The sequence below is a fragment of the Phoxinus phoxinus genome (genome assembly GCF_949152265.1).
Source record: "Phoxinus phoxinus genome assembly, chromosome: 1".
Taxonomy (NCBI): Eukaryota; Metazoa; Chordata; class Actinopteri; order Cypriniformes; family Leuciscidae; genus Phoxinus; species Phoxinus phoxinus.
The window spans coordinates 31123593-31147672 of record NC_136876.1 but is presented as its reverse complement, the minus strand read 5'-3'; the positions used below and the strand labels follow the sequence as shown (position 1 = coordinate 31147672).

Sequence of the window (24080 nt, the reverse complement as noted above, 5' to 3'; positions counted from 1 at the left end):
ATTTGCAAAAAAAAAAAAAACTGAATTTGCTTAAATGTTCCAAAGTGTTTATTGCAAATGTTACATCTGTACTGAGAAGGCACAGGCAAAATGAGGTAAATATACATGAAATGGTCACAGTTTTATAAATATATAGTATCTGATATTTCATGGGCGTATCCTCATTGGGTTACAAATGTTCCCTTCTGCAGTGAGCAATTACATAGTACCTTGTAAATGATGTTCTTCTACCTCAGGAGCAAGTGAATTGGGTGCGATTTTGTTAACGCTTTTTTTCTCTCTAAAATCTCAACATTTGTTGCATTTTAACAGTTACCGTACAGTAAGCCAGCTAATGAAAATAGGAAATGGTACAGCAAGATGTATGTATTAAAAATGCAAACATAAAAAACAGTTGTTCATAAAATGGCACAACACTTAAGCTTAGTGCGAACGATCACATTTCTGTGGAAACATTGTATTGGTATCTACTGATCAGTATTGTGTCGATGAAGCTGTGAACAGGTTGACACTAGCAGTCTACCCTGTGGTTTTAAAAACAGTACTTTCTAAATAAGAATACTAAGTACCAGGCAAACAAGAATAAAATACTAGTTGTTAGGTACGCCATCTCTAAATGGTACATAAACCAACATCCAGCTATGTTTGAACAGGCAACAGTTTCTTCCACAGATACATTCTCCACTTCTGACTTGAGAAAACTCATGCAGAAAGATTGTCAGAGCATAAAAGATTTATCTTTGTTGGTCGTTGTGAAGAACTTTTATTTTGCACATTTTCTGAGCAGTTTTGAGTGCCTTTGATCTCTGTATGCTTTTTTTTCTGTGGTAAACCAGACCAACATGCTTTGCAACTTAACACCTGCAGACAAAGACTTTATTAGACTAACATGTAACAGTCTCTTTTGCAAACGTACTGATATTTGCATAACCCAACACCTGTCCACCTGTAATGAGGTCAAAGAGTAGTGGTTGGCATCATACCTCAAAACAGAGAACGTTATTCTGCAGTGATATCTGTAACTGATAATAATAATAAGAGAAAAGGGCAAAATGTGACACTGTAAGCACTTGGAAAGTTTGATCAAATTAAAGGAACTTGAGGTCTTGAATTCCAGCAGACTGGATATTTCATCATGCAACATTCAAAACACCAGCACTTTCCATCCAGGGTGTGTGAAGGAGCAGCCAAAGAAAAGGCTGTCCACCACCTGATCCAGCAGCCAATCAAACACCACTTCTCTGTTCCCTGAGCCAATCGTCACCCTCAGCTTGAAGTTTCCCCCGTCGCTAGGGTTGTTGTTGTTGCTCACAGGAAAGAGGTTGACCATTTCCATGTCAAAGGTCACAGATGAGCCAACAGTGATGGCTGGCAGCTGGTTGGTCATCTCCTTTCCGTTCACAAACACAGCACCTGGAAACGGGAAAGCACATGGTGACTTAACTCTAATGTTTGCATCCCCTCAAAAATCCTGCAGTCGGTGAGTGGGCGGTGCAGCAGGGAACAATCACAAAAAAACCCGTAACTTTTTCTGATTTAACCTTCAACAGCTAAATTTTTGTTATTTTGAGCTGATTTAAAGACACTTAAATGACTAAATTTCAATGCATCAGTTTAAAACTGACTCAGAAGTCATAGTTTTTTGTTTATTTCATTGTTTTAACAATAAGTATTAATACTCTCCTGTTTAGTTAAGTTAAAACAGTGTGATAAACAAGCCTTGATTAAGTATCCTGAGAAAATGTATCACCATTTCCACAAAAATTTTAAGCAGCACAACTGTTTTCAACATTGAAAATAATAAGAATTTTTTCTTGAGCAGCACATCATCATATTAGAGTGATGAGTCAGAGTAATGATGCTGAAAATTCAGCTTTGACATCACAGGAATAAATTACATTTGAAAATATATTCGAATATAAATCAGTTGTTTTAAATTGTGGTAATATTTCATAATATTACAGTTTTTTACTGTTTTTGATCAAATAAATGCAGCTGTGGTGAGCAGAAGAGACTTCTTTCAGACGCAACAAAATCTAACCAACCACAAACGTTCGAACGGTAGTGTATATACTGCATATCTTCAAAAGGTATTTTAACTATATTTTCCTGCTCGTACCATTAGTGGAGATGCAGACAGCCTGATCCCTCTGCAGCGAGTCTGTGTCCGTTCTGCTGTCCGCGCACACACCCAAACTGTCACGCTTATCTGTCTGTCCAGCAGCTGTGATCCTGCAAACAAACAGAGCAAAGCCAGAAATCAGGCGCACAGTGAGTGAGACATTTGATAGGCCTGCTGATATTTGTTCCTGTAAAAATGTCATTTACGATGATTTTGCATCTTTCCGTCGTTTTGAATAATTAATTGGCATACGAGTAATATGATCTTAACCTATTTATAGTGTCCCACTTTCAAATGTCCCACAGTTTATCTGCTATGAGAGTGTGAAGAAGAATGAAATACTGATGTACTTGAATGTGAGGGTCTGGCCACAGAAGTACGTGGAGGAGTTGGAGTACAGCACGCCTCCATGACCAGCTGATGAGTCACTGCGCATGGCGATGTTCTTCCTACTGCTTAAAATGTAACCATCCACGCCAGGAAGCCATTCTGGAAACACACAATGAAACAATATTCATGAAACGCGTTCGTTTGGAGGTGTTTTATGAACAATTTACACAGAAATATGTGTTATGAAAAAAGCCCGGTGAGATGTTCCTATGAACAGTACTCTGAATATATACATAAAGGTATAATTTACCCAAAAATTTGAATTCTCGAATCATTTAATCATCCTCATGCCATCCCCGATGTATATGACTTTGTTTAACTATAAGCCATTGCTTTCGGCCAACTGTCCTAAGCGCATTTACAAGTTCAGCTTGACATAAACGTAAGGGCGAGAAGCACAGAGGACCGCCACTTCGCACGCCACGTCACAACGTCCCATAGTCATAAACACTTGTATGACGGTAGGCCTGAAGCAATGATTTACAGTAAAAAAAAATTACACATATTTTCACTTCATTCAGAAAACAGAATGATTCATCCACTGGGTCGTACGGAATAACGTCCTGAACGCTGTGTGTGTTTTTTCAAGTGTCAACCGAGTGGCACCCATTCAATGGCATTATATGGACTAAAAAAATGTTATTTGTGTTTATCTGACATCGAGATGGCATGAGCGGGAGTAAATGATGAGAATTTTCATTTTAGGATGAACTACAGCTAATGTTAGAGAGTGTTTGCAATGCTAGGTTTCCTAGTCTGTACCGTGGGGTGCGAGTGTGGTGTAGCCGGTCTGCGGGATGCTCCACGGGCTCCATTCGGTTCGGCCCTCTCCTCTGGCGCACACGCGGAACAGGTGGTCGATGTGCGGGTCAAGGTGGAGCACCAGGAACTCATTGTCTTTCCCGATGTACGCGTCCTCATACTGAGAAGAGTTACCGCGACGGTACTGCAACCGGTAGTCCTGAGGGGTAAAGTCATCGTCCACCTACATGCAAAAAGAACAGGCATTACCAAGAGGCTCACATGGGGTTCAAATGTCTGGCATGAACGTGGGAGGCCAGACCCACCTTACACCAGCGCACCAGCACACCGCCTGGTCTCTCCACCAGCTCCTCAATCTGGACGGGCGGATGAGACGCCACGCTGCCGTGCCGAGCCACGTAAGAACGGAACATGTGCAGCAGAGAGTCGTCCAGCTGCGCAGACAGACACGGCACGTCCACCAGCACAGGTACCTCGGGCAGACTGAGGACACATGCATTTACATATACTGTCCTTACGTAGACTCGCATTGATGTCTAGAGAACAGATCATTTATATGATTCAATGTAAATCTTTGGCAAATAATCCTAAAGGGTTAAAAAAATATATCCTGTGTTTAAAACATGGCTTGCTGTCGATCGGCACATCAAGTAGCTAAATTGTCCCTCAGTTAGTATAAAGTAGCACAAAACAATGTGACGATTGTATATTATTAATAGGAGGTGCACAGTTATTCAGCAACATTGTCTTATCATACTTTTTAAAATAATTTCATTAAAACTAAACCTATCCAAAAACACAGAGCCTCCTTAGACTTACAAGAGCCTAGGTGGAGAGCAGCGGTTATTCATGTAGGATCGGTGAGTAACGTTTTTAAGGCGGGAATTAAGTCTCGTTCACATGGGGAGGGTAACTATACATATCAATTATTCAAAAGTGTTTATTCTAAAACATAAAAGTTATTTAAATGGCATCTGAGGTAGATGCTTGGGTGATTCAGCGCATCACTGCCACCTCTCCATTAAACTTTGAGAAGATGCGTCACAAAGCAGAGTCATACAACCAGGCATTGGTAAAGGTTAGCTAATGCGTTTTTCAATGAGTGCTGCAGTTATGGAATTAAGGGGATATTGTCTTCTGAACTTCAGAAATAGGTGGCTTTGTTTTGTGTTCTCAGGAGCTGAAGATCTGAGTCTCCATGTATTCATTGTTCCTAGACATGAAGTGAGTGTGACAGTGAGATATCAAAGCTCTTCTTCTTTCACTGGGCCAGTTGAGATTTGTTAAGAGAATGAGTCTGTGTGCTCCTCACCTGTCTAACTGGATCTGCAGGGCTTTCTTAGTGAAGCTGCCCAGCTTGTCCTCCTTCTCATTTATACCACAGCGGATGGCAGCCTCCCCTGAAAGGACAGCTGTATCATTACATTCATAACTGACCGTCAGGGCAACTCTAGCAAATATAATCAAATGAGCTCTAGAGGACATTATAGCAATTGCAAAATCAAAATAAATTGCAAAATAAACTCTTACAATTTGATAGCTAGCAATTATCCAAATGGCAGGGCTCAACAATAAGATGTTTTTCCCTGCTGGTCCATATGAGCCAATAGGTTCAAATTTGTACTTTATCTGCTTATACTTTCAATGACCCTACAATAAAAATAGCTACATTTTAAAGACAATTTATTAGAATACAATTAATTTCCTTTTTTACCAACATGATTTTATGTTTGAAAAAAATATTTATGCAAATTATTATATTTCTATGTTTTTAAACAAATCTTTACAAAAAACTAAAAAAATATTAAAATTTGAACTAAACTCTTTTACACTGGCTCTGAGCGCCATTATCGCTGAGCCTTGAAAAGCCAATTGTTTTTACAGTTTGATCAGATTCTACCACATAATTGCTATTCTTCAACTACATAAGCAAATGTCTGGCCTGATTTCATTTCATACCGTTGACATAGACCTACAAGCTGGCATATGACAGAGCTCAAAGAAACTGACTGCTCAAACATGAGGTATCCTCTTCTGGCGCAAGACTAAATCAAATTTTCTGGTCTAATAAATACTTAATGAGGTTCTTCACATACTTTAAATCAGATTAGAGTGACTGTAGTTGAAGATTGAGCGGCCAGCCTCCACTTCCACTGATCTGACAGACTCACCCTCTCGGAGCAGCTCATCAGCTGTGCTGACTCCACTCTCAATGAGCTTCTGACAGTCATCTAAGGGACTGACACTGTCCAGCTCGATGTTGTCGACTTCCTGCAACAGAGCGTTCAGTCTCTCGGTCAGCAGTCGACTCACCGCCACCTGCAGCTCCTGGAAGTGCCGCTGCAGAGCATCACGCGTCTGACTGGCACTGCCTCGCACCTGGACACACACACATACTTGTTTTTATATCTTTATGTAGACTTTCCATAGACATAATGGTGTTTATACTATACAAACTGTATATTCTATCCCCTTACAGAACATTTTCTGCATTTTTACTTTTTCAAAAAACATCACTTGTTATGATTAATAAGCTGTTTTCCTCATGGGGCCCAACCAAATGGCCCCACAACAATGTCAAAGTGTTTACATTTTACTATCTTTGTGGGGACATTTGGTCCTAGCAATGTACGTTAAACCAGAACACACACGCACACATGCACACACGCACACACACGTTTAGGAAATGCTTCATTTCTGTCTACAGTGTAAAACTCAGAAGCGCTCAGAAAAGGCCTCAGGTAATAGAGTGCACGGTGTCTCCCTTCAGTAGCTCTGAGGGTGTATTCACACCTGCCTTGTTTGGTTCGATTGAATCAAACTCAAGTTCGTTTCCCCCCTTGGTGCCGATCTTTAAGGCAGGTGTGAATACAGCAATCGCACTCGGGTGCGGACCAAACAACCGAACCGAGACCCGGCTGAAGAGGTGGTCTCGGTGCGGTTCCAAACGAACTCTGGTACGGTTCGTTTACAGTGTGAACATGAACCGACCCAATTGCAGAAAGCACTGCACCTTTTCTTAACAGGGTCAGATTTTTACTGATGTAATATGTAATTTGGGGTGATGAAATGCCTATAAATTAGTGGTGCAACGGATCGCAGTTGATCTGTGATCCGTACGGTCCAGCTGCCCCACTGTTCGGCACGCATGTGATTCGCGGATTAACTACAAAATTTAACCATCATAGACTGAAAGTTTATAATTTGGACGTGTTTTGTCTTGCCAATTTACACATTCAAACAATTTTAAAAGAGAGAGGTGCGTTATAGCACTCGAACACCGAATTGATTCCTCTTTTGCGTTTCCTTAAGACGGACTCATCTTAAATTCTCTGCAAGTATTCTCTCGGTTATGTCATAGTTGAAAAAGAAACCAGATGTTTGTAATTTTTTCTCAGTCCGAGCAGAAACCCAATATTCCTACTGTTGTCTGTGTCATTAATGTTAATAAAACAACAAAATACAGCTTTAACAAAGATATGTATAAGATATATATTTAATTTCTACATTTTACATTTAGGCTTAATTATTCATTTCTGTACCGGAATTAGACTTTGTAACTTTGATATATTTAATATTCATCTCTGCTTGTAATTTGTGTATTTGTTCTTATTTTCTTACTGACTGTTCACTTGTTTTTAATAATGCCTGAACTTTATCAGAAGAGCATGCTTTCTCCGCCGCAACCGTCTTGCAGCACATCTTCGTCTTTGCAAAATCCTAATTACAACATCGTATAGATGACATTGTATCATATGATGCTCATAAGTTTCTTCATATTGCGTTAGTAGCTGATAACACCAAATCAGTAAAAGAATAAAAATTGCACTACAAAAGATCTCCATAAATTGCTTGTTTTTGTACTTCCTGCTTTTCCCTGCTTGAGAATGTCTGTCCAATGAATGGATGACTTTAGCACACATGTGGTTTTGTTTACAAATTTTGGTTCACTTACAAAAAGGGCAATGTGAAAGCGAACCGTGCCAAACAAATTATTATTATTTTTATTTATATATTAAAATAACATTGTATTTGGTCCGGACCAAAGCAAGTGAACTAGCGGACTTCCCTGGTGTGAATACACCCTGAGAGCACCAAATACAACAATGATAAGGAGATACTTTTGATGTTGAGATGTCAAGTGTAGGAGTGTTCATGAAAGATTAAGATGTGTACCTGTTATTTTCCTCTGCTTGAAGAGCAGGAAGAGGATGGGCTAGTAAAAATGTAAGATAACCCAACGAATGACCATTGGTTGAGAAAAGTGTAAGCAAGTTGTAAGAGATCGTATAAAGGCCGGGACACACCAAGCCAATGGTCGGCCATCGGGCCGTTTCTGAGCGTCGGTCGGCTTAGATTTTTCGGTGTGTTCACAGCTCTAGTCAGATGCCATCAGGTTTTTTTGGGCCGATTCAGCATGTTGAATCGGCGTCAGGCTGTTGGTGAGAGACAGAGAACTCTGATTGGCTGTTCAGCTTAGCGAATGAGTCAGAACACGAGAAAAAAAGTAAAAGTGATGAAAGCAAGTGAAGAAGTCAAGATGGTACAGACAGAAGCTGTTATAATTTTACATCATCTTATCTGAGCATTCGAATGCACAAATAATTAAAAAATAACATGAGCCGACTGGAATGAACAAAGTGATTAAAATGATTGCTATTCAAAATGATAAGCAAGCGCTACTTTATATGTTTTATATCTACAGTCCTAGTTTCGGTTTCCCTTTTTGAATGACGAAAATAGACTCTTGATACTTGCTGATATACAGTAGACAGATATTTACTTACACTCAGGCACAGAACGCACGTTAGTTGACAGTCGCTTTGAGTCCTTATGGTGCGTTCAAGCGCAGCTTTTTGTCTAAGACGCAGCTGATGAGAGGCGACAACACAGACGGATTTCATCGCCGCTAGTTCTTTGACATAAAGCTCGGTGTGTCCTGGGCTTAAGAATGAGAGTTTTGAATGAAAAAGTTCTGCAGGCATGTCGGGCTTTGTTGTCTCCACCAATAAAGTCTGAACTGGCATCTGGAACTCCTTGACTCGAGTGCATTTTGAAAAGAGGGGAAGACTTTTTCCACGACAACCACAGGCTCAAAAGAGATTTTGACACTGTTTTTAAGAAGTCTATAGTACTGTTCAGACAGGACTTTTTTAAACAATGTTTGAATTACAAATATTTTGAACAATTAAGTTATTTTACTTAGGATGTCGATGAAGTCCATGAAGGTGCACCAGGTAGTAAAGAAAATTATATTTTTTTATCTATTACGGTAAATAAGACATTTTGTGAAATATACACTAACGGTCAAAAATTTGTGCTCGGTAAGATTTTTCAAATGTTTTTGAAAGAAGTCTCTTACGCTCACCAAAGATGCATTTATTTGATCAAAAGTACAGTAAAATAGCAACATTGTGAAAAATTATTACGGGGCTGTTGAATGCTTCATTTTGATTGGTTGACGAACGTTCTAAGGTGTGCAGTTATTTTTCAGGTAAACGCACGGCTCAAGTAGTTCCAGCCAGGTCTTGACCGCATTACAGTTCCATATCACTTAGCAAAATGATTTCAGTTATTTTAAAGGTCTTTACAGACTACAGAACCAAAACCCACAATGACACTGTCCGAGTAAATAAGTATTGTAAACAATGGGATAAAAACGAGTCACCCACGTTTTTTTTTTTTTTGCCATAAAATTAAGTTTTATTAGGCATTTTGCATTTATTAGTCATTATGGAAAAGCACATGTCTCGCGCTCTCTCTCCCACTCAAACGCACGCACATACAGTACGGACACACACTTGCGTGTTGTCAGCGCAGCTCTGACGATTTTATTAGTAAAATAGTTTAGCAACTTAAAAGCTACATGACGTTTCGTAGAGTTTCTGACTAGTGAGGTACAGATAAACGTAGCTCCGCTATTAGTAGACGTTGGTGCCAAACACTGTTGAGAGACACAGACTTTTGGTAATTCACACATGCTTTCTCTCTCTAATTACTGCATTAGACTGCTATCAGTGGCTCAAGTCCTCCGTTAGAAGCTCTAAAATTATATTTTGGAATTAGCAACGGAGGATGAGATGCGTAAGAAATGAGTCCAACACAAGAGCATTTTAAGAACAAAAACCTGACAAACTTTTGTCAAACCTGTTTGCCAAAATGTTTTGAGGTGTGGTAACCGTAGTATAAGCGGAATAATTGACTCCAGCCCGCTGAATTATTAGAAAAATAACGCACACCTGAGGTGTAACTCCGCTTTGCATCGTGGCCGCATTACCACCTCAGGTGTGCGTTATTTTTCTAATAATTCAACGGCCTGGAGTAAATTATTCCATACTTAAAATAAATGTTCTATTTGAATGTTTTAAAATGTGTAATTTCTTTCATTAAAATGTAATTTCTTCCTGTGATGTCAAAGCTGAATTTTCAGCATCATTACTCCAGTCTTCAGTGTCACACGATCCTTCAGAAATCTTTCTAATATGATGATTTGCTGCTCAAGAAAATGCTCAATCATTTTGTGGAAACGTGAAACTTTTTCAGGATTCATTATGAATAGAAAGTTCAAGAGAACAGCATTTATAGGAAACAGGAATCTTTTGTAACATTATAAATGTCTTTAGCCTACTGTCACTTTTGATCGGTCTTTAGTTTATCCTACATTTTCTTCTTAGGATGACCCACAATTCTTTTGCACCATTAAAAAAAAAATGTTTTTTACTAAAGCTACAAGGGAAAAAGTTGCTCATTTCCTACAGGATTAAAATAACAAAGTAGTACTGAGTACTTATGTAACACAAATTTAAAATATTACAGAAAACTCTCTAAACAGGGCTAAAGTATAAAGAAACAAGCCGATAATAAATAATAATCCCTATTTGGATGCATAAATATAAATGCTATAACAATAAATCAACCAATTTATTCAGAAATTTTAAAACGTACATTTAGTCATATATGAGGGTTACATAAATCAGTGATAGGAAGTGTGTGGAAGATATTATCGGTGTAATACATTCAGGAAGATAGTATCTGTGTAATAAATTTAAATGTGCCACTGTCTTGTTTTGAGCATGACGTGTAGGGCTGAAAGCGGAAGTGGTGAGAAGTGAATGGCACATTTCAACTTTCTTGGTACATCTTTCAGACTAACTGCTTCACCTTCAACAAAATGGAGCCAAGAGTGACAGGAAGCCTGGCGGTTTTCAATGTAAAAAAAAACAAAAAAAAACAGTTCCTCTTATCTTGTGAACATGAAACTTGCACTTGCAAAAGAAGGTTAGCTTGGGCCCTTCAATGCCACATATCAATGAACATAATTGTATCTGTGTTGCAAGTGAACTGTGACCCAGTACACTAGCTTAAAACCTAGTGAAATACCACACACAAGCACTCTTCACACTGACATAAAAGGACACATTAAAGCCTGTAATTATAAGAATTCCTTGAGTCATATTTCTGGAACGAGGAAAAGTCGCATTCCCTTATAATCAGTGAAGCGCCACGCAGCCCTGGGCAAAGTATGTTGACAGAAATGCACAACAGACCGCAGAGCAAAAGTGCTGTACCGTGGAACCCGACAGACTGTCGTGACTGTGTGTGTAGGTAGAGATAGCACCAGGAAGTGGGAAGAGAGTCTAAAATAACACAGATAAAGTGGTGCAGGATAAATGGATGAAACCCAAAAAAGACGGTGCTATTAATGAACCTTAGTGGAAAGTTCCAGATATGGCTTTGTTTGCGGTCGACGCAGGAAATGCTTTTGTCCAGAGACGTGCATCATTCCTCATACGTTGAAGTCTTATCAGGATCAATCTGAATATTTTGAGCCAGGTCAGAATCCTTTGCCTAAATATTGTTATTCGTGACAATGCGCTGTGAGGAGCGCGTGGAGGGTGGAGGCGATTAGAAGTGCAGACTCCCCATCACAGGATGTTTAGACTCAGCCTCTTCCCAAAGATTCAGTAGGATCATACACAACACTTCAGTAACTCTTTTTTAATAACAGACGAACACAGGCGCGAGAACAATATTCCTGGAATTTATGTTCAGCGTAATGGGATTCAAAATTATATTCTTAGCTTGTTCTGAGTTTGCATATTGGTCAAATTTAAATAATTGAAAGTGAATTGACCTAACACCACAGTGAGAGTATGCGAGTGGGGCGACAGCAATTTCACCCTCCAATTAAAGCCCCAAATCACGTCGTTCCATGTTCACTTCATAGTCAAATTGATCGAAATATAAAAGAAATACCTGAAATATATAATTTATTTATTTTTCATCTGTGCACGAGACGTTTAAATAAACCAAAAAATTAACAAAACAGAACTGTAAATATAATTAATAATTATAAATAAATTATTATATAAATATATATTGTATACAGTATACATGAATAATTAATTATATAATTATTTTATAACATATATATATATATATATATATATATATATATATATTATAACAACAATTTATTTATTTATTTAGTACTTTATTTAACGGGGACCATAGACAGTCCATGACTGCCCCAAAATTAGCAAATGCAACTCCATTAATAATATTAATAATAATTTATTATTTTTGACGAGAGAATATCTATCTACAGAGCTCAATTTAATCTGCAGTCTCTGTGCAGGAAGTAATAAAATAAAATAAAATATACTAACTGCAGTGCTTAGGATAAGTGAACACACCCATGCTAAAGTTGAGTAAAAAGAGAAATAAAAAAAAATCATCTTTTGGAAATTGATCTTAATGCCTTAATTTAAAAAATGATGAAAACTCCAACCTTTAAGGACACCAATTTTCTTTGTGAATGAATAATGTATTGTAAATAAAGAAATGTTCTTCCAATCTATGGTGAAGGGTATGTGATGATGTGGGGCTATTTTAATTCCAAAGGCCAAGGGAACTTTATCAGGATGCAGAGTATCCTGGATCCATGAAGTAACTGGCCTTTAAAAATAAAAATCTGCCTGCCTCTATGGGAATTTAACATAGGGGTGTCCTGGCTTATGCACCCTGTATTTTAAGGAAGAACATTTATTTATTTACGTAACATCATTCATTCACAAAGAAAATTGGTGTCCTTAAAGGTTGGAGTTTTCCTCATTTTTTAAATTAAGGCATTAAGATCGATTTCCAAAAGATGTATTTATTCCTCTTTTTAGTCAACTTTAGCATGGGTGTTTTCACTTATGCTAAGTAGCTAAAAAAAAAAAAAAAGTAAAACTCCTCATCTCAAATAGACATGTATGCTAGTGTGGATCAAACACGCTATAGCTCTGTATGTGTTTCCTATGATCATGTATTAGACTCCAGCTGGTTGCAGTGTGGCTCGTGGGTGACAGGTTCTGGGAAACAGAGGCCACTAGTAGGATTTAAGGAAGCATCAGTGTCTGAGACAGAGTGTAACAACTTAAAGAGGAAGTAGACAAGAAACAACAGCTAATGTTAACGGTCTAGCATCAAGCTCAACTACTGCCCAGGAAGCTTCAGTTCTTTTAATACATGAAGAAGCTTAATACAGATGAGCCTCTACAGCTGGAAGCTGGAAGTAGTTCTCCACATACAGGACAAATGCAGTTTGACCGCAAATGTTGTGCCACTGCTGTGAATAACAGAGCATGTGATATGATCATATCAGATGGGCTGCACATATGGGATCTCACTCAGACAGCTGCACACGCTGTGAGGTTAATCACAGTACCGTGGGGCGTCATACAATCACCAGTCAATGATCCTAAAAGTTTGGTTCAATTCTCTGTCCTGTGGAGGATGTGAGGAGAGAGAGCTTAACATTCTCTGAGTTTAATGTCTCATATGAAGAGCAGGAAATTACAGCCTTGTTTACGCTCTGAACGAGGCATTGTGGGAGGTGGGGGAAGGAGGAAGTTGGGTAAGATGCCAGAAGCAAAGACTGAAGATAACACCGAGCAGCAGGCCGGCTTTACATCCTACAGTCACCCCGGGAGACGTGCGGCATGAATCAGCCCTTCTGTGCTGACCAACAGGCTTCCTGGCACTGTGGATCCTACTCACTTCACCGAGACAGCGGGAGTATCACTTACCCACGCTCTCTCAAAAACACACACATATGTCCCGTTATTTGGTTACTGTGTAGGGAACCACTACCATTTGTGAAGCTGAATTGTTTCTGCCATTTTCTACATTGTGTTCGATGTAGTATTTTTATGCATTGGTGTGCATAGTCGCTGGATGTGATCAGCAGCAATTTCATTACTGTCTCTATGGTTTGTCCTAACCAGACGCGATCAGATAAAAACAGATTTACATGGAAAAGATCGCTTTATCTGAGCCAGCCTGGACCGAGACAAGTAACAAGCAAGAGGACATTTTGTCAATTGCTTGGTTCCTATTTCTGTCAATGTTGCGCAAAATTGGCCAGACAGATAGATAGATAGACAGATAGATAAATAGAAACATAGACAGATAGATATAAAAATAATAATAATAATTATAGTATCAGAGTAAATACTATAATCTTGTATAAATCATTTCAAAATAACACGGCACAATTTTAGTTTTATGGACCAAAGTGGAAAAACACTAAATTTCCAGATTACCTGTTAAATTACAATACATTATAAACAAAAATTTCCACAATCGAATTTCCTTTCTTCCTTAATTAGTGTTGCCAATTACAGTGCCCCTATTATGATTTGTCAAATATTACCTGTCATGTAGTGTGTTATACAACTGTTTGTGAAAGGTCTGGAAAGTTTTAAAGATCAAAGTGCATGACAAAGTTATTGTCTCCTAAAATAAAGATTTGATTCTGAACTGCTGAAACGAGTCATCAGCAATTGCAGTCTCACTTCCTGTTGCAAACCTACGTATTAACAATGTAACAAATTTGCATAATCCCAGCCTATGATCTTCATAGGAAAATGAAATTCAGATATGGTCATTGTTTCCGACCAAGCATGGCGCACAAGCCCTGAAAAGTGAAGCCAAAACGTCTCGATCGCCCCCCCGGTGGCTGGTCCTAGTATAGGTCATAAACCCCGCCTCCCTCAAATATCTTTTTTCCAAAGGTGATTTCTGTCATTTGCTGTCGTTTTTATCACGTTGACATAAGTTCAAGTGTCTGTTTTTTAAATAAGTTTGTTTTTAGTTAGTTATGTGATGCTATAAAAATGGTGGTGTAACGTCATGATTGACAGCTGTGATTGACAGGTTCTCAAAGCGAAGTAGTCACTGAAGCACCAACAGACTTTTTTTCGGGATCTTTGGAGGACTGACGAGATAGTATTTACTTTATTTTAACAAGCCTTGTCGTACTGCAATCAAAAGAGCGAAGGGGCGTCGTCCATCTTTTTTTACATCTATGTTTCCGACACACGGTGTAAGTGGTAGACCAATCACAAACTGGCCATCTGACCAATCAGAGCAGAGTAGCTCATAGAAAGGAGGGGTTTAGAGAGACTAAATCTTCAAACAAACAGTTTTCAGACTCTTTGAGAAATAAGGTGATGTGCAATGTATATTATGAGAAAAAAAGTGTTTTTTGACCTTGGAGGCCTGTAAACCTATTATAGGAGACCTCCAAAACAAAGTTAGGAACCTTTAAAATAGCATAATAGGGGCACTTTAAATTAAAATTCCAATAGCCAATTCTTAAATTCAGAATTTTGGCCAATCCTGATTCCTGCAGCGCCACACTGGGTAGCCCGCCCACTGTGAAATCTCATTGGTCCAAAATCCCACCATAAAAGAAATATCTTCTGATTGGCTGTGATTGTGTCACATTGCACAGCAGTTTCGGTGTGGACTGACATGTTGCTAGTTGTTGGAAACCTATTTATTCCTTCAGCGGCAGTGCAGAGAGCGACAGCGTACCTGTTTGCGTGCCTGGCTGAGTCCATGCAGTCTCTGTTGTAGTTCACTTCTGTAGTTCTGGGCTGCCTCGATGCTCTCCTTCGCCTCCTGCAGCAACGCCTCTGCCTCTATTGACATCCTTGTTGGCCTCTGCCAAAGCACAAATATCAAGGTAAAGCATAGGAAAACATTTCCATTGATAGAGATAGGCTAACTTTTAGTTTGACTAGATTTATCATTGTGGGGTTAGAAAACATTACAGCGAAAGGCTAAACCCAAAACACACCCATTCTGGAAAATGTCACTCTAACAAAGCTAAAATAATAATAACAGGAGCATGAAATTCCACACAGGCCTGAAAAACAGAGCCTGTTCCTCATGGTCTCTGCTCATAAAAATGTAACACCAACTTTATGCAACCACCAGGCCATAATTTCCACGTCATTTGGAAGTGAGGAAGCATGTTTTGAAACATAAAAACATGTTCACAGGCTTATCTGTTGAAGTTTGGCACAAAGGGATGATGCAGTCATGTATAGTTATGACTAAAAGGCTCAGACGCTATAACCTTGAGAAACCACATTCAAGTCAACCGTCATATAAGCCCAAAATCATAGGAGTCATGGAAATGAATCACTCGCCTGAAGGTTAGGCTACATGTATTGAAAACAAGACCTGATGATAAACGCATTCGCATAACAGTGTGAGGCACGGTTTTAGATAGGATGGCATCAATCTGTGTGACACTTGACTCGACACACTGCTGTGCCTGTTTGTGCTTTGACTGCTTTCACTTTAGATAGCAAATCTGTGATCAAGGAACATTGATTCTCAATTTAAAAATGATTCATATTCACATCTGTTCTGATTCTGTTTTTTGGACAGGAGAGCACAAATTCAATGCTAGATACAAATATTATTTTTATTTAATAGGGACACGTGTGAACAATAAACATGTACCACACTACAACATTTATAGCCAAGGCTAATTTGCAATGTCCGTCCCTAGAAGGGCTTTTCACTTGCATACAGAAAATACAAAAAATACATTTACATTTACAGTAACAGTATTAATAATGCAACTAACCATATACTCACAAATAGTTTTAAAAAGGAGGAGAAAATGTTCCTATATATTTTGTTTTTAACATTAGAAACTCAATCATCCATCACTTGTCATGGCAATTAATGCTAAAATAATATTTTGGACTATTGTTTGTTCTGTGTTAAGGGCCAGTCACACCAAGGAACATAATGATAACTATATATATATAATGATAAAGTTTTAATAATCATTCTACTTCTATAAGAATAGTAAAGTAATTCTACATAAACACAGAAAAACTATATCGTTGGAATCACTTTTCAGAATGTTTTTTTCTTATCTGATAAACAATAACAACGCTAGAGGCCAATCAGAATCCACCTTGAGCATTTAATGCGGCAGATGACATGACTGCGGCACACGCTGATAATAAACAGAATGCTATTGTGAAATATGCTACTGTATTTATAGTTATGATTCTTGGTCTGAACAGGCCTTTAGGCTGGTAATCACATTTCTGCTGTTATGCATGTATTTATGAAGTTAGTTTTCCCATTCAGCCATTTAATGTTAATAATATATATTATATACATATTTATAAACCTTCTCTACAACTACTAACAAGAAAACTTACTTCTTTACTGATCAGGGGATATGTTTTGAGGCTAGCATGCTACAATGAAACCACTTCCGTTAAAATGGGTGTTCCGTTCAAGTGAAAGCAACTGCACTTTCCTTACATGTGCCCATGTAGCTTAAATTTACAAGCATGACTGAACCTACCCATATACACTACCCTTAACTACAACTACACCTTAACTTCTGTACAATAGTGTCTGTATAACACTTGGTGTCATTGTGCAGGAGAGAACAGCTGCCTATTTGTTTTTGCGTGTAAGTGAACACAAATACAGGACAGGTGGATCGGCAGCTCTCTTATGCAAGCTATTCAATTTACCCTTGTTTAACACAAAGTGCACAGAGCAGAGAACGAAGCTGTGCTCAACTCTCAAAAACACCCTTTCATCCATACACATGTGAGAGAGAAACCTAAATAACAAACTGTGACCTGCACCAACAAGCCTGTGTTTCCACACTCATCTCCCTAATGATCAATGCCTAAAAGATGTTATGAGCTGCAACCACGGCATATTTAGCAGATTTTTACATTTAATGATCACGGGAAAGGGAGGGGTTCTCCAAATTCATAGTCTAATCCTCTGATTTAGCAGCAGGGTTTTCATCCAGACTGGGGTTAAGAGCATTAAGACTAGCAATTATAATAACTATTGCTCTTCCAGAATCCTTTCCCACAAGTGAATCCATCAGGGAGTACAGCAGAGGACTGGATAACTTTCAGAGGGACGTCAATGACCTAGATTCAAAGAAAAAAAAAAAAAATCTGCTGCCAAAAGACAATGTTGGGAATTCCAGGATGAGATGTCACAGATCTGAGGATCATGTGTCCCGCTTCACAATCTGTGACCGTTCCCTGATAAGGGCCACAGTTTAAAGGGCACTTCTCTTAAGATGCAGACCATAAGATGCATTTAAACAAACAAGTGTTTATAAACTACCAGAGGTCATTTTCATCCTGCTGCCTATCAGCTTCACTGTTATACTCTTACATAAAAACGTGTATTCCTCTTTTGGTCCAATCCCAGTATTAGAGGACAGTTATGTAAAGTGCAGCAACGTTATTTCTCTTTGGGCCATAACGTTACTGATGCATCGTGCACACTACTCAACATGTTTATACATGTCCAAAACAAGTGAAAAGTACAGGCAGATGGGAGAAGAGCAGAGCAGTACAAATATGTAAATATTACATTTAAAATCAGCTTTGAGAAACAACTAATAACTAAAGTAGATAGAACTTAGCAGTTATTTTAAAACTCAGAAAGAAGTAGTTCATGAGGATCTTCTATGAGGATCGCCACACCAACGCTCATCACTTTAACTCATCTCAGTTTTACAGTAACGTTAAGCTCTTCAAACTGCTCCACCCATAAACCTGCTCACGAAGAGACAGCATCTATAACTGAGCACTGAAAAATAAACTGTAACGAAAAATATGCTATTATTGTAAAGAGGTTTTTGCAGTATTACCTTATGCGATTCTGTCTTGTGTCATATTAACTTCTGCTGCGGAGTTCCGCCATTGACGCCCTGGCAACAGAAGGGCTCGAGGCACATATTTTCACTTTGATACAAACCCGTCATCCAATCAGATGCCGCATAACTGTGTTTTCCTCCTGTCTGCTGTCAGTTCTAGCCAATCAGATGATTTAACCTCTCTTAACCCCGCCCCATCTTTTGTTAAAAACCCAAAGCACACGAAGGCGTCAGAGTTATTTGGCGTCAGACAGCAAGGGAAGGTAACTTGTGTTAATCACAATATAACTGTTGTCTTGCAGATAGCTCAATACTTTCAGAAGAAAAATGTTCAACCATCGTTGTCAGAACGCGGAATACAGAATGTACTGTGAAATAAATAGTAGACTCATGTTTCATCAGCTGAATGGTTGCTACTGGTATTATAGTTTTGAGTTATTGTTTTGTATGATTTATTTTGTAAAATAGGCTATATCAAAAACCAAAGTTTCGTAAGCAAACCCATTCATTACACACACACACACACACACACACACACACACACACACACACACACACACACACACACACACACACACACACACACACTTATCTAAATGGGGACATTCCATAGACTTTATGTTTTTTATAAACTGTATATTCTATCCCCTTACCCACATTTTTATTTTATACCAGATTTACAAATTAGGATGTAGCCTATACCGAAAGGGAGGTTTTTGGAGATTTTGTCAGGGCGCCATGGTTGGCAACTTGGCATGTGAATGTATAATAATTAATAATTCATGGTGTTTTCAGTGGCTGTTTAATGTTGTGAAATGTGTAATAGTTTGTGGTGCTGGTGATTTTCTGGTATTAGTCTGCTACCATCAGGGTAGCCTATGTGTTTACTGTGTTAATGTTAATGTGCTCTGATGAGCAGTTGTGTAGCACCAGCAGTTTGGTATCTGCTTTGTGTGGGCAATGCAAGCTAATTATATAGGCCTACACAGTTATTTTGTGATGACTCATTAAATGTTGTACAGATTGAAATAACTTGACAATACCAAAGTACTTATATGAATGAATGAATGAATGAATGACTGCTCAGTTGCCAACCATGGCGCCCTAACAAAATCTCCAAAAACGGTATAGGCTACATCCTACCCAGTAAACAATTACCGTCTTTCAACGTTGAAATATGGTTGAAAATATGTCGGTCCGCCTTGGACTGGTTTACGACGTGATTTCAACTAAGTAGTTTTGGCCGGACTGTTTGACTACGTGTTTTCAACTGATCATCTAAAATGTTTTCAACTGATAATCTAAGACAGCTAGGATAAGTCTGTTATACATGCTAAAACAACAGAGAAAACAAACTACCAAACCATGTTCATTATTATCTCAAATAAATTTAAAGAGTTTTACATATTCCGTCAAAGTTATAAAAAAAAATTAAACGTTGAAAAGTCGGACAAATTTGACGTCTTTTCAATTTTCATTTTCAACCTTCAGTGGACCGTAATTAGACCGTAAAAATTACGTCTATTCAACGTCTAATAGACGACTTTTTGCTGGCTGGGTAATTTGTAAATCTGGTATAAAAAAACGTGGGTAAGTGGATAGAATATACAGTTTATAAAAACGTCTATGGAATGTCCCCATTTAGATAACTAAGTGTGTGTGTGTGTGTGTGTGTGTGTGTGTGTGTGTGTGTGTGTGTGTGTGTGTGTGTGTGTGTGTGTGTGTGTAATGAATGGGTTTGCTTACGAAATTGCGGATTAATGTCATTAAGAATATTTCATGCAGTTCCAACACTCATTATGCTTATTATTAAGGTTCAGGAGGAGCCACTTATCTAATCTGCCAATCAATCTCGTTGCTGCCTGTCTGTCTCTAGTGATGTTTTTTCTGGCATCTGTCCTACAGTCACCACCTCCATCCTCACTTCTTTAGGAGATTCTGCCTTATATACTGTAGCTGTCTTCAGCCATAAGTAGTATCATGGGACAATTGGAGCTTGAGTTGAGCCTCATTCTTGAGTCCCTCCTTTGCATATACGCAAGCCAAATACCTTTCAGCAGAATGTTTATTTTTAAACATTGTTTATTTTGCAGACAAGTGTAAAATGTCTCTCCTGTGTGATATGTAATTCACCTATAGCCTGCATCATGTCTAAAAGTGCTTGATGCTGGCATATTTCTCCTAAAGCAGTTTTCCTCGATCTAATTCTAAACCATTTGCCTCTCAAGCCTATTGCAAAACAGTCATTGACAGTTATCTTATTCACTTATCTTACTGTATTATACACTCTCAAAAAGGATGAGGTCACTCTTTCGCCGGAACTCAACTCTCGTACGGTTGTTACCGGAAGTCAGTGATTATAGTTTATAAAGTTATAAATATGGATATTTTTCTTACAAAAACACACCGCTTCACTTCAGATGGCCTTTATTAACACACTGGAGCTGGATATGGATTATTTTATGATGGATGGATGAGCTTTTTTGGGCTTCAAAATCTTAGATACCATTCACTCCCATTATAAAGCCGGGAAGAGCTAGGATATTTTTTTAATATAACTCCGATTGTGTTTGGCTGCAAGAAGAAAGTCATTTACACCTATGGCTTAAGGGTCAGTAAATAATGGGACAATTTTTTGGTGAACTAACTCTTTATTATTGTGTTATGGCTATTTTAACACCTTTTGTGTAATGTTGTGTTGGTTATTTGTTAAAAAATGCTTTCTATAATGCTATTAGGTTTAGCCATGTATAAAATAGGTCTTTTTATTTGTATTCTTGCAGCTGTAAATGGAAGATGCTTCAAACACTTGTCGTCGATGATGGAGATATGCAAGAAGCTCACCCTCGCTTGTTCTCGAAGTATAAATGTAAACGAGATGAATGTAAAAGAACTGTATGATAATATGAGTGAATGTTAACTGTTTTTAATATTAATGTAGTATATTGCAATATATTATAGTAAATATTGCGAGTTTGTTTTTTGCGTTGCATGTTTTTGTCAAATTGTCTCAAAGATGGCACATTTCTGACAAAATATTGTGATTATAACACATTCGCGTGTAAAAGATATAAACACACTTTGTGTTAAGATGGTTTACACTGGTTGAGTTAACACGAAATGTTTTATCCTTGTATAGCATGAAATAGCACAATTTGTTTTGTTTCCAACACACCGGTTTCATGAGTGTTGCAATTAAGTGCTCAGTGTCTTATTTCAATTGTTCATTTGGTGCTGAAAAATATGTTTGCTAAAAGCTTTCAGAACTGTCAGAAGAGTTCATATATTCATATTGAATATTTTCATATTTTATGAGATGCACGTTTTAATGGAGTTCAATCATGGTCTTTATATAGGGTGGTGGCCACAAGAGGCCTGTCTCCACCCATTCACTGGATCATATCTGCAAAAAACTGACAGCTGAAATTGAATGTGCATAGTGAACACTAGAGGTCTGCAGGATGTTATAGGGGGCATTTTAGAATTGGTTTTCTAACACTGGGTGGCGCTGGATCACAGTGCAGTGAACAGTACAGGGTCTGTAATGTCTGAATGGAGGATGTGCTGGTAGATGTCTGATGATGGTGAGGGCAAATCGGTGAAACCATAGAGTTAAAACACAATTGGAGCAAAATGGCTTTTCATATGTTTAAAATCGTTTAAAATATTAAAATGTCTGGGTAGTTTTTAAATCTCTTGCTGTTGCTAATTGTTTAGGCTACTGCTAAACCAGTGCTGCAGTGCCATTCTGGGATGATAATAATAATAATATTAATAATATTTTTAAATCAAATTGGGTGTACAAATTAGAGCTACAAAGAATTTTCAGAGATCACTTATGAAGATGAAACATTATGGACTTGTTCAGACGTTTGAGCCCCATGTCACCCTCATGGCGTTCAAAACCTTTATGACTTTCTTCTTTAAAACACATTGATGGTTTCCAACATTTTGAAGATTTTGTAGCTTATTTGATTGACACCTTTTTGAATAATGTTGGAAACCAAACAGTTTTGGAAACTGTTGACTTAAAATGGACAAAAACAAATAAAAATCATAGGTTTGGATTGGAACGACATGAGAGTGAGCAAGTGATGACAGAACTATCTGGGTGAAATATCTATTCAAAAACTTTGGGTGACAAGATCAGTAACTTTCAAAGAGCAGTTTTCTAATTTCCAAAAAAAGAAAAGGAAGAAAACTTATAGGCCTAATATTACAGGTTTTATTTCTGAGGTGGTAAATCAAGTGTTAAGTATATGTGAATAGAACATGACAGACAGTCATGGATCTGGATCCTGCTCTGAAAGAGGGTCATTGTGACTTGGATATAAGACTCTGAAAGAAACCCCATGTAGTTAAGACAATAACTCTGACCAGGCATTCAGGGAACAGTTTTGTTTTGTAGGCTTCATGCAGCCAAACACTTTTTGTATCCTACTTTGTATAATCTTCAGGCTCCTTCAAACTGACAGCATTGTTGGGTCTGAGAGGTAAGAAAAACAAAACTGCAAGTGTTATTTTATGTATACTTTTAACTTGTAAAAAACAAAAAACTGGAAAATTGCTTGAATCATAGCATCCATAAGACAACACAGGTCAGAATTGCTCAATCTTTATCTTGGAAATCTTCCTTACAGGATCCATATAAATGACAACGATTTATTTTCAAGTATATCCTCCTGAGACTTGGAATTGGAATTTTCCTGGATTTTTTCTCCTGCTTCATGTCATCACATTGCTTAGAGCATAAGAAACAAATGGTAAAAAAACATTTTTGAAAAATGATATTTTATTCATATGTCTATTATTTATGTTTATTTAATTCACATTATTCATGTGTCCTCTGTAGAGGACACCAGGACTCAGTTGTTTAAAAATAAAATGACATGAAATTATATGTATAGGCAAAACCAATGGGATTTTTTTTCCAATCACCAATACATTTTGGGGTTTCAGGATTTTTTTTAACCAAAATTTGTATAAAGATGATTCTCACCTATGTTATGAAAGATATAACGGAAGATACACCTTTTTACTTTATGCAATATGGGTAAAATGGCCATAAATTAATATTCTCATTCAATGTCATGTATATACTGTACTGCATCTCATTTGCACATTAATGTGTTCTTGGAGCAACATTTAATGAAAAAATAAGTGCAATAATTGGAGTAATAATTAGCAACATTTTAATAATAATATCTAATATTACATAGGAATATTGATGTATAATTTATTTCCATATTCACTTGTTGTGTTTCCCAAAATGCCTGATAAACATGATTTAAGTCCTGATGTCCTCTACAGTGGACATGTGTGAAATCAATGCCCTGTTCTGTAACAGAAAGTCATTTTTTGATTTGAAACCCCATAACGTTTTGATGAGATGTTGGTTTATTAAATACAATTTGAAAAGTAGTCCGATTTAAATTATAAATAATATATTATTATATTTCCATAAAAGTGCTACATTTGATCACTAAATGAATGTCAGACATTTTTAAAAAGGAGAAGTTGTTTTCATGGTGAAACCTCCAAACAGCTGGTATCTCTGAAAAGCCCTGAATGTGCTCTTTACAGGACACCCAGGTTGTGCATGTGACATGGTCTCAGAGAAATGTACCACTATAGTGGACAAAAGTCTATTCCTGGGTCCCAGGAGGATATCTTTTTATGTTACTTTTTAATACATTAATAAGTAATTCAATATAGACTTTTTATTTAAAAAAAATTAAAAACATTTTCTAATAGTGATTAATATATCACTTCTACTCGTTAGATTCTGTTATTTACTCATAA

General features: G+C 37.6%; 1 protein-coding gene across 1 annotated transcript; it reads right to left on the bottom strand.

Annotated features, from left to right (window-relative positions):
• Positions 1-22: 22 nt before the first annotated feature.
• On the bottom strand, positions 23-18424 carry crlf3 (cytokine receptor-like factor 3). Its single transcript, XM_079630450.1, has 9 exons — positions 18273-18424; positions 15140-15268; positions 5446-5653; positions 4587-4674; positions 3580-3757; positions 3275-3497; positions 2473-2611; positions 2120-2232; positions 23-1413 (listed from the first exon to the last, which is right to left on the bottom strand). Exons 2-9 carry the CDS (start codon positions 15254-15256, stop codon positions 1145-1147), a joined length of 1335 nt encoding a protein of 444 aa, XP_079486576.1. The 5' UTR covers positions 15257-15268; positions 18273-18424; the 3' UTR covers positions 23-1144.
• Positions 18425-24080: the final 5656 nt, after the last annotated feature.

Bases quoted from the DNA above. Each gene is read 5' to 3' on its own strand.
- crlf3 (XM_079630450.1), bottom strand. From the start codon at position 15,256: ATGTCAATAGAGGCAGAGGCGTTGCTGCAGGAGGCGAAGGAGAGCATC. The intron at 3,498-3,579 runs GTGGGTCTGGCC...TTTTGCATGTAG, and splicing joins TGCTGGTGCGCTGGTGTAAG to GTGGACGATGACTTTACCCC. The intron at 1,414-2,119 runs GTACGAGCAGGA...TCCCGTTTCCAG, and splicing joins TGTCTGCATCTCCACTAATG to GTGCTGTGTTTGTGAACGGA.